The sequence below is a fragment of the Myotis lucifugus genome, unplaced genomic scaffold, assembly GCF_000147115.1.
Source record: "Myotis lucifugus unplaced genomic scaffold, Myoluc2.0 scaffold_58, whole genome shotgun sequence".
Taxonomy (NCBI): domain Eukaryota; kingdom Metazoa; phylum Chordata; class Mammalia; order Chiroptera; family Vespertilionidae; genus Myotis; species Myotis lucifugus.
In genome coordinates, this window is record NW_005871106.1 from 1,030,340 (window position 1) to 1,042,753 (window position 12,414).

General features: G+C 39.3%; 1 protein-coding gene across 1 annotated transcript in view; it reads right to left on the reverse strand.

Moving 5' to 3' along the window:
* The window catches only part of DLGAP1 (DLG associated protein 1), a 229,133-nt gene that overhangs the window by 124,104 nt on the left and 92,615 nt on the right, over positions 1–12,414 (reverse strand). Inside the window, 2 exon segments of the mRNA XM_023754230.1 lie at positions 1–38; positions 7,126–7,303. The exon segment at positions 1–38 is cut by the window's left edge and continues 203 nt beyond it. Of these exon segments, the coding sequence (XP_023609998.1) occupies positions 1–38; positions 7,126–7,303 (216 nt within the window).

Genomic DNA, 12,414 nt, shown 5'->3' on the forward strand with positions numbered 1-12,414 from the left:
ACGGACTCGAACTGCCCGTTCACCTCCATCTCGCTCACCTGCGGGCACAGACAGGGCGCTGTCACTCCGCGCCTCCTCCCGCCCAGGGGGCAAGTGATCTCTCCCTTCCAGCATCTCCAAACCGCAGCTCCCCAGCAGAAAGCAGCGTCCGATGGCTAAAACTCCAATGCATTGGATTTCCTCTACATTACAGTTATTCCAGTGCGGCCCAGGGGCTAATTCTCCTTATTTATAAACGCAAACCCAGGGAACAGTCTGATCGGTCCATGTCAGAGTTCATGTATTTCAACAGAAGCATTTCCAGCACAAACATGTCAGAAACTAGTATTTATTGTGCTTTTGGAAGTGATTAGTTCATCAAATAATTTCATTGTAGACTGAAGCTTAATTTAGTGTAAAGTATAAAAACAGGCCCTATATTTTCTAACAAGATACTCATATTCTGCCCCCAAATAGAACAAAGCTGATATGTCAAAGTCTGGAAAAGCACTATCAAGATTTTCAAACTATCTACGTACTATCTAAAGGTTATGCTCTCCTTTTTAAAGAACTGATAGCCATGGTCCACTATTTATAAATGCGTTGTAAAAATTTTCCAAATGAGGCCTTCTCTTTTTTGAGGAATAAGTTTTTATTTGTTTATATGCCTCTGTGTATGACTTACATGGGGCTTGAGCACCCTCTAAAAAATAAATACGGAAATAAATAAATAAGCCAGACGCAGTGCTCCAGGTCCCACTTTGCAGAGATGTGGGAGCATTCTTCAATTTTCTGGTTCCTTTCAAAACTTCATGTCTAATTTCCCTAACATCAAATTCATGAGTAATTGAGAATTTAACAGGTTAAACTGCAACTAAGCTTAGAATACATAGTGAAAACTATTACAATATTTGACTCTTTCCTCATTTTATGTTATCTGAAGACGCCCTCCAATAATGCCTAATTCTTGAAACTTCAGACAAAAGTGACCAATTTCTTTAAAGCATACTAAGTGGAAAAGACAAGGATTTCTTAAAAATTCTTTAGCGTTTAAAATAGTATTTTAGCATACTTCATCTAATTTTGTATAACCCCTGCATGCTTTTGAGGCTAATTATATATGTCCACATTGAAAATTAAATCTAGATGATCTATATCCATGTTTTTTAGGAAGTACTGGAGACTTAAAGGGACATGATATTTGCAATTCATTGTCAAGGAGAGAGAGTTACATGCAATTCTTTTGCAAGTTTTAAATGATTTCAAAGTAAAAGCAAAATAAGCGTTTACTATGTATGCGTGTATGTATCTATGTAAACATGTATATGTATCACTTGTTACATTTTCCTTTGTAGTCACCATTTTGCCAAACATCACAAAGAAATAGTACATCCATCCCTTTGAAGGTAACTATTACACTTGAATAACTAGCTTTCTACAGGTATATGTGTCCTCCTGGCTATTTTTCATAAACCTTGAATCATAAAGTAAAACCACACACAAAACATGTATAACTCAGCAGATTATAACAAGGAAAACACCTGCATAAGCACTACCCAGAGCAAGAAGCAGAACTTTTCCAGGCACTCAGCAGCCCCTCCATAAGCTCCATCCTAACCGCAATCCCCACCCTCCCTCCCAGAGTAACCCATACTCTGAGTTCTATTGCAATCACTTCTTTTTCTTTTCTTTTTTACCCAATTGTGCATTCCTGTATTCTATTGTTTAATTGTACACATTTTAAATATTTAATGTATCTTTGAATTCATGTTTAACATACAGGTCTTCCTTCATCCATTTTAAAAATCATAATTCATCCATTGAAATATCTGGGTCATTTGACCTGTAGAGATTACCATAGTTTGGATTTGGGGATTTCATACTCATGGTGGGATTTAGCATATATCTTTCTTTGTCTTTTATATTTCCTGAAAAGTATAAGCTGGATCCAGATTTTTTTCTTTTCTTTTTCTTTGGCTCCAAAATTTTGATCGGACTCAGGCTCAATCCCTTTGGCAAGACTAGAAGTCATGTGTTCTTTCATTAAGAGGCACATCATGTGTGAATTGTCTGTTAGAATACATAGTGAAATGTGTTGGCCAGTGGGCACCTCTTTGGTTGGCTCCTGAGTCCTTTTGACCTGAAGCTAGTAGTCTCGAGTAGCTTCCTTGTTATCGGTTATGACAAGGTATCCTAAACTCATCTCATACGTTTCCTGCCCAGTCCTGGAGTCAGTATTTACCCCCAAATCCCTCGTTTCTATTAGTGGGAACTGTTACCCAAGAACACAATCTGCTCACTAGGAAGCTTTGTTGTCATTGCTACTTGTTGGTCATTGTTCCTAGGCTAACTCAGTGGACAGAACTAGGTTATGAATTCCTCCATTTCAAACCCAGACTTCAGGGTTTTTATGTCATCTCTTCTATATTATAATTATTTCTTTTTTAAAAAAATATATTTTATTGATTTTTTACAGAGAGGAAGGGAGAGGGATAGAGAGTTAGAAACATCAATGAGAGAGAAGTATCGATCAGCTGCCTCCTGCACACCCCCCACGGGGGATGTGCCTGCAACCAAGGTACATGCCCTTGACCGGAATCGAACCTGGGACCCTTCAGTCTACAGGCCGACGCTCTATCCAGTGAGCCAAACCGGCTAGGGCTATAATTATTTCTTTATTCCATACTAAATTCTGGTTCTCATGCACACAAAGATGACAGGATTGGGATATCCTACAATTATTCACTTGCTTTATTCTACAATACATGCACAACAGCCTCATAATAACACATTAATACTACCACTGACCATATCATTACTGAAAACAGTTAACAATTCTTTTTTTTTGGGGGGGGGTACATATGCTCTCTCCATTCTTTCCTCATTTTACAATAGTTGTACTATATTTCCATTATAAGAGCACATAACCTATATGTTCTGTCCCACTTTAGCGTGCTTTTAGTCTTAATATCACTAATAACTATATTTTTGAATGCTTGACACTACTTTTTCATATAAAAAGATTATTCTTTATCAAATTTATACACAAATATAGGTCAAATAGTTATAGATGGCCTCACTTCCCTCATCTGTAAAATGATTAAAATAATACCTACCCCATATTGATGCTTTAAGGATAAAAATAAAGTAACATATACAAATACATACTACATTTCCAGGCACATGGCAGGCACTGCATAAGTAGTGTATACTATTTTTCGATATAGTGAGAAGAATGAGACAAATTATTCCAACTCTCCGAGATTGAGTTTTGTAAATAAAAAAGATATTTCTTATAGTTCATATGAAATTAATGAGATAATATGCAAAGCTTCCAGACTGTATCTGGTAAACAATACATTGTTCCTAAATGTATACGAACATTGTTTTCATTTTCATCATAACTACTACTACTACCACTATTATTATTATTTTAAAATATATTTTTATTGATTTCAGAGAGGAAGGGAGAGGGGGAGAGAGATAGAAACATCAATGATGATGAGAGAGAATCATTGATCGGCCGCCTCTTACACACCCCCTACTAGGGATCGAGCTGCAACCTGGGCATGTGTCCTTGACCAGAATCAAACCTGGGACCCTTCAGTCCGCAGGCTGATGCTCTATCCATTGAGTCAAACCAGCTAGGGCAAGCCTTACTTTTAAAAGCCCTCATATTTATTAGATGTATATATAGCAAAACATAAAAAGGGAGTAACCATATAAAATGATGTTTAATTATTATCTAACATTCAAGCACAATCTGTTTTTATGGTTATTTTATTTCTGTGAGGTATGAATGTCAAACATACAATTTAGTTATTCTAGGCCAATTTCTTAGCTTACAACATTTTACTTTGATCTTTCTAGGAGACTTTGAAAAATATATGTATCAAGTTTTAAAAGGGTACAGGATATAATGCACTTAAATTCTATACTATTAGGGTTGCTACTAATGATTTATAAGAAAGCATCTCTTCAACATTATAAAAGTCTACCACTTTTTGAAAAGTCTAGAGTATATACATATATATATATATATATATATATATATATATGGTAGCATTGCTTTGAAGAAGAAACTATTTTCTGAATAATGGCAATATTGGAACTGCAATTGAAAGTTGAAATTATCCTTAAAGATGCTGTCTTACCTGAAAATTGAATATAGAACTAGAAAAATGAGGTATCATTAGGAATCCATTTAGGATGGCTATACTTCCTGTATTTTACTTAAGGTGAAATGATGATACCATTGAATTGCAGAGCTTTGCCAGCTGCAGTATCAACATGCTTCTTCAGTAATTTGTTGATATCTCATTAGCTCTCACTAGGAAGTAATATTGTCTCACAGAAGGCCATGTCTCTGACTCAGGGACTAGTAGCGGGCAGTTGCATGGGCACACTATCCCGATGGGGGAAGTGACACACAATGTCCCAATGGGGAAGTGACATGTGCCCCTGTTTTAAATGTGTAAAATTATAAAAGCAGTGAATGTGTATAAACATTTTTCCAATAAAAAATTTTAAGCCCACTGATGTATTCTGCTCACATGACAATTGTATTTATAGATGATTTTATAATTGCAGAAGACTATGTGATCATGAGGCTGTCCAGAATAAAGATAAGCTTAAAGAAGCTTTGAATGTTATATTATATTGTTTATTGTGAAAACGTAAGGACAAGACAAGGCCATCCTTCACCAAAGGAGGCAGCAACTATTTCCCTGAGAGTTGGGTTTGTGAGCATCACTGGGCAGCATCAGCTAGCAAACATAGGTGTGCATGCTCTTAGAGATTTCTTTAAAGTAAGGAAATGCTGACATTTCACATGCCAGTTTCCCATGTCTCCCACCCTGCCCTGCTCTCAGAACCTCACTGTGGTCCCTGTCGTTCTTTGCTCTTCAGGAATCCATGTAGATCAGGGAGTAGGGATGAAGTGAGAGCTATGGTTCTATTTAAGGTTCTCTCGCAGAGATGCTTCCATGCTTAGCCTATAATATCATTTTTTGTTCAAATGCATTATTTGTCTAATCTATACCAACACCACATTATACTATCACTTCCCTACACCAACATCACTGCCATCACCACCATAAACACAATCTCCATCACCACCATCACTACCACCACTATTACCACCATCACTACACTACTATCACTATCAGCACCATCTTCTTCAACACTATTACCAGACCACCATCATCCCTAATACCACCATCACCACCACTACCACCAACATCACTATCATCACCACCATCTCTACTACCGTCACCATTACCACTATTACCACCATCTTCACCATCATCATCACCATCACCAGCTCTACAGCACCACTAGTAGCATTAATTCACCTTGATGATCACAATGTCTGTCTTCCAAACTAGCTTCTCTGCCCCTAGACTCACATCAGCGCCAATATTTCCACATTTTTTGGTCAGATTAATTATCCTATGTCAAAATTCTGATCAGATTTCTTGCTTGTTTAAAAGCTGAAGTTTTAATTAATCTTTAATCAATCCCATTCCTAATGAATAAAGTCCAGTCCATTGGGCCTGCCAAGCAAGACCATTTGTATAAAAATGACTCCAGAATAAAATTCAGAATAGGTTTCCATTGCTGCCTCTACAAGTATTCTAAGCTCCATCTAAACCAGAGCATTTTCTATTCCTTGTACATGCTTTAGGCTAGCATTTTTCAAAGTTAAGAATCAGATACTACTTTATTTGTTAAAATGCCTAGAAGCTCTCTCTTTAGAATCTGGGTACTTAGTATCTTTTTTTTCCTTCGCTTCAGGATCTTATTGACAATTTCATGACCATTAAGACAGTCTCATTTAGCATCTGGTTACTTACATATCTTACAGGGTGCTTATAAGGACTAATATTTTAAAAATATAAAGCAATTGGCACAGTGCCTGACCTAGTAAAGGTGGCTTCATTGTTAATTCTTGCCCTACCTATCTCAGAGTGTTTTTGCAGTGTTCAAGAAAATAATGTTTGTGCCAGCACTTTTTTAAGTTTTTTGTATGTTCTCCATTCGACTGTAAGCTTTGGGGGTGGTGGCAGCAGGGATTATGTTGTATTCATCACTGAATAGCATGCATAATCCAGCTCAGTGTTCCGCTCAATAAATACTAGTATTAGCTGAATTAATAGCATAGTGCGTATTTCTTAAATTGTGAGATAACTTTAAATGAAATGTTCCTACACATCATTAAAAATAACCTTCTTTTTGTCCTTCCAGAGGAAGCTTCTGAGGCACCTTCTGCTTTCCTGGTGACCCCTGAAAGCTGCAAGGTCAGGTGCCCCAAAAGTCTCAGGTTCTTTTCACCCCGAGCTTAGGCAGTACGCCGCTCTCCCATGCCCTCTGGGACCCTGAGTGGGAGAGACTAGAAAAGCTTTAGCCGAATACATTGCCTTTATTGAGTGTTTTTTAAAAAAATATATTTTTATTGATTTCAGAGAGGAAGGGAGAGGGAGAGAGAGATAGAAACATCCATGATGAGAGAGAATCATTGATCAGCTGCCTCTTACACATCCCACACTGGGGATCGAGCCCACAACCTGGGAATGTACCCTGACCAGGAATGGAACCATGACCTCCTGGTTTATACGGTTGACTCTCAACCACTGAGGTATGCTGGCTGGGCAAACTTTGAGTCTTCATCTCCAGTCCTGTGTACCAGTTCTTAGAAGTGGACTTCAGTCTCATTACCAAGCCACACTATTCAACTAGGACCCACTGCAGGTAAATAGATTGTATCACATTTCTTGTCTTGATGGCCTGCTTAATACTTGTGCTTTTATGATTGGACACTGCCTTGGTTTTGCCAGTGATGTCTACCATGTCCTTTTATCCTTTGAGCATCTTACAACTGAAGCCTCATCTATTGACTTCTTGCTGACAAATTTACTGATGCTCATGAATTTTCAAGAACTCCCCTGATGTGCTTTATTTATCTGCAGAAGACCCCTCACCTGCTGGTAGATTGTTGATATCAGGGGCCAAACGCAAGCAGCATTCAGACCAGGCCTCCTGCCTGATTCAGCAGTGGCCTCCTGGGGGATGACTGACTCTTCACTCCATCACTCTCAGTGTCCAGTAACCCTTGTGCAGTTAATGGCCTGTGGCCAAGGTGCTCACCTGGCTGATGGTGCTCATGGCTCGCATGTAGCTCTCATTCCTGGAGCGGAACTTTGGTGACGTGAGCAGGCCAGCAGGGTCAAGGCTGTCTAGGCTTCGGTTGATGGAGACTTCACTTACTGCCCTCAAGTAACTGTGACTCCGGATCTGGAGTTTGGGGGAGTGTTCATTGGAAATCCTGGAAGAGAACAATAAAAGGGATGCATTTAGTCACATTCTAAAATGTAGACAGTAGTAAGATGTGGCAGTGCTATCATTAACATGGCACCTTAAATGCTGGGGCAAATAATAGAAATGCCCTCCCATGATTGCTCAACTCCTGCATGGTGTCGCAGAAGGAAAACCCTTCACAGGAAATCATCATGGTCTGGTGACACCAGAGAGCAATTAAATTCTCAAACTATGAAACAATTTCGCCGTTCACCTTTGCCTCGGCATCTGGGGGGAGATGACAGCTGCGACTGCCTCGCCCCAGAATTCTGTCCTGTGTAATTTGTAAGCTTTTCCTTTGTGCCCCTTTCTTTTCAGTGCTTTCACAAAATAGAAATTTTAATTTAAAAATTCCATTCAAAATGAAAAAACATTATAAATAAGTAGAAATTATAAAAAAGAAATGCACCAGAATTTTATGAAGAAAACGATAAAACTTCATGGCAGGCAATATATAAGGCCTAAGTAACTATAAAGGAAAACAATTTTCCTAGATGGAAATATGAAATATTGTAATAAAGTTTCCCCAATTAATCTATAAATTTAATGCAATTGCAATAAAAATTCCCACAGAATTTTTTTATTGGAATGTAACAAACTCCAAAAGTTTATATGAGGTTCGTAGCAGCATTATTCATAAAACCTAAATTTGGAAATAACCCAAATGTCTATCAATAGACACACAGATAAGTAAAATGTGGTATATCCATGTAATGGAATACTATTTCTCCATAAAAAGGAATGAAACAGTCATTGAATAGGGAACATACTGCAACACTACACAACATAACAAAAAGGGTTCACATCCATAATATGTAAATTAGACTGAAAAATGAATAAAGAACAATGCAACCAATTCAAATAAAATGGGGAAAGGCTATAAAGAGGTAATCACAGGAAAATAGATACATGAATTTACAGGAAAATACATTTATATGCCACCATGTTATAAAAAGATGTTCAGTCTCACTAATAATTAGGGAAATGTTGACAAAAAGTAAGATACTATTTGCACATTAAATCATGCACATCCATATCCATGTCCTCAGATGGTAAAGATATTCTTCACAGTTCAAATGTGCTCTTAGAATTGTATAATATGGAACCCATTCTTTAAAAAAACATGCAGAAAATTTTATTTCACTGAACAGGAAGTTGGAGGTAGAGTACTCGAGATTAATTCAGTGGTTCCGGTTCTTTCCATCTCTCAGCTTCACCATCTTGTGTTCTGACCTTTGTTTTCAGGGATCTCCCTTCCTTACAAGGTGGTTGCTGCAGGTCTGGGTCTCATGCATGTTCATACACATCATGGTAAGCTGCCACCACAATGTGGCCCACAGGCACACTACCGTCAGAGGTTCTGGCCAACAGCTCATTGAGGTCCCAGCCAACACCAGTCCCAGAAGCCAGAACGTGAGTGAAGATACCTCTAGACGATTCCAGCTCCCTCAGCCATTAATTTTCCCAACTGATGCCCCAGACATACTGGGCAGAGACAAACCATCCTCATGTTGCCCCATCTGAGTTACTGACTCGCAAAATCCATGGTCACAATATTGTTTTATGCCACTAAGTTTTGGGGTGGTTGCATCCATTCATGAAGCTTGACTTAACTATGGGTTTGCATCCCAATAAACTTATTGTAAATAACGTAACGCTGGCAACATGTACACTGTAGGCTATCAGTTGCTTACTCTTGTGATTGATTGCATGCCTTGCTATGAGCTGTGGCTCAGTGCCACTGCCCAGCATCATGAGAGTATCATGCTGCATATCACTAGCTAGGAAAAGATAAAAATTCAAAATTCAAAGTACGATTTCTACTGAATACATAAGGCTTTGCACCATGCTAGAACAGAAAAATTGTAAGCCGAACCATCGTGCCAGCGACCATCTGTAGGAAAAAACTAATAACATGGCCCCTGACCTACTCCCAAACTGGATGTTAGACCTGAGTTCATGCCTGAGAATAAGCAGTTAATTTCCAAATCTTTAAACTTCTGCTATGATGAATCAGGGTCTCTGTGTGTGGGCTCGAGCATCACTGTGCATGAGGCTCCTGTGTATTCCATGTCCCAGCCTGATGGATGGGTCAGTGCTGTAGTCAGTGGAGAGGAAGGAAGGCATGAGCCAAGGGAGATGGCGGGACTTTCCTCTTGTTCTTCTCTGATTTGCAGCATTCTTGTCTGATTCGCTGGGAAATACAGGTGGTTTCTAATGACCAGACTGTCCTACTGAGTATTGTCTCCTGCCTTCCAATACATCACTGGCTCCCACAATTCCTTATACTATAGCTATCCTGGTGCCTTAATTAAGGCATGGAAAGACCAGACGTGACCATAGAAAAAGGCATTTAAAATACAATTTTAATGTGCCATGAAATACACACGAATGCACATTCACTTGCTATATTTTACCACAGCTTTAGCTGTAGAAATGCAACAGTTCTGAAACTTATATTTAGAGAAAATAACTATTCATTCATCCAAATAGAAAGAATAAAAAGGTTTTGCAGTAAATGTGAAGAATCATTAACTTCACAGATTCTGAACAGAAAGTATAATTGCCCACCATATAAGGCAGAAACATATTTTAAACCATTGTTGAGCAGAATGAAAACATGCTGCACCAATCCATTATCACCAGAATCAAATAGTATTCAAATGGCCACATGTTCTCTGAGTAAATCAGTTAGGTACAAAGACAGTAATAATTAGGACTGTTGGCAGTCAAAAGCTTTTCCAGAATCATACTCAGGTCTTGAAAAGATGACTTCTGCCCACTTAATTACTTTTGCATCATGATAAATGATAGTAATTTTTTATGCCTTGAGCGAGAAAGAATGGAAATATAATATTTACCCCAATGAAGATGGCTTAACTTATCCATAGAGAAGCACTGAACAATCATTTACTGACACATAAAGAGAGATACAAGCTTTCTGGTCATAATGTTCTCTATTATGGTAGCAATATAATACATTATACATATTCTGCTGTGGAAAATTCCAAGATTCTTATTTTAAATTTAAGAAAATTAATTTATTTTTTTGTTTAATATATTTTTATTGGTTTCAGAGAGGAAGGGAGAGGGAGAGAGATAGAAACATCAATGATGAGAGAGAATCATTGATAGGCTGCCTCCTCCATGCCCCACAATGGGGATGGAGCCTGCAACCTGGGCATGTGCCCTGACCGGAATCGAACCATGACCTCCTGATTCATAGGACGACACCCAACCAATGAGCCACACCGGTGGGGCAAAAAAAAAAAAAAAATCCCAAGAATCTGATAAGGAATGTGTATAAAACTCCAGCTAGGGAGCCAGGGAACTAGACAAAATAAATAAACAAAGCTACTTTTTCATATGCTGCTGTCGGGAGAGCTAAAACTCATCTCGTTTCCTTCCTTCATCTACACCCTGAAGGCCCTTCCTCTTCTCTGGGTCTTTATTAACTGGCTTTCGCCTCTGCACTAATGAAAAGGCGTTTATGCCCCGTCCTGCTCTGTCCTATGCTCAGTGGTTTAAGTGAAGGAAAGGTGTGTCTGTCTCCAAAGACAGGGCCCTGACCACAAGGCGAGTCAGTCCCGGAGAGCGCCTGCAGGGGGCGGTCGACGCCGAGGAATGAACAGAAGGCGCTGGCTGCACAGGACATTCTGCACCTCTCGTACTAGGTATGTAAGATACAAATCTCCAAGAAAGGGGCCTTCTGGGAAATTCAGGGTTATTCACTCAAATCAAGTTGCTAAATGTTTGCCATTGGTGACTTAAAGATGCGGCCTGGGTAGATGTGGCCATCTTTTCCCAGGCTCTCATTTTACAGATGCGGGAGTAACAGGCCCAGAGGAGCGCTGCGCTCTAACTAGCTAGTGAGAGGCATGGCTGATGCTAGAACTGGGGTCTCCTACTGGCCTGCCCCTTCTCCTCACTTTAAAAAACTCCAGGTGGCTCCTGCTGCTTACAAGATAAATATCTAATGCTAAAAGAACATTCCCCCTTCCGAGTAAGAATATCTAGGCTTCCAGCGGTTCTCAACCTGTGGGTCGCGACCCCTGAAAACACATCCTGCATATCAGATATTTACATTACGATTCATAACAGTAGCAAAATTACAGTTATGAAGTAGCAACGAAAATAATTTTATGGTTGGGGGTCACCACAACATGAGGAACTGTATTAAAGGGTCGCGGCATTAGGAAGGTTGAGAACCACTGAAAGTGGTGAATGAAGCGCTCATTAGGGAAAAACAAGCACAAACTTGAAATGAGATAGAATTATGGATATATTGTAATATCTTACTATTTTACAGCAACCTTAGGCTCTCATGGTAAGGCCAGTTAATAAATTAATGTTTTTCTAGCTGTATCTGCCTATTGTCTTTAAATATATTTAGAAATGAGGTGTTTTTTTTCCTCTAGTAAACACTTTGGGAATTTTATTATTATTTTCGGCCCATCCTCTATTTCTGAATCCCACTTAGAACAATTAATTTAGGCTCTCAGGGTATTTTTAAAAGCAAGCTCTCAAAATTTGGTCCTGGGACTGGCAGCATCACCTGGGAGCGCAGGCCCCTGTCAGGTGTACTGCACCAGCACCTGCATTTTCACAGGATTCCCAGGTGTTCCTTATATTCATGAAAGTTTGAACAGAACTCCTCTAAGCCCCCACCCTCCTCTCTGCTGGAGACATGGCAGCAGGACACGAGGCTCTAAGGCAGTGGTCGGCAAACTCATTAGTCAACAGAGCCAAATATCAACAGTACAACGATTGAAATTTCTTTTGAGAGCCAAATTTTTTAACCTTAAACTATATAGGTAGGTACATTGTTATTAACTTAATTAGGGTACTCCTAAGGCTTAGGAAGAGCCACACTCAAGGGGCCAAAGAGCCGCATGTGGCTCGTGAGCCGCAGTTTGCCGACCATGGTTCTGGGCTATGGTAGTAGCATCCATACACTGTTTAAATTACTCAGCGCTAGGATTGTCCTCTTGGCCTGGGCTAGGATACAAGAAGCTCAGATCTCCAGTTTAAGCCTTACTAAAGGCCTGGTCAATGGTTCAAGTCTGCCAGGCAACAAAA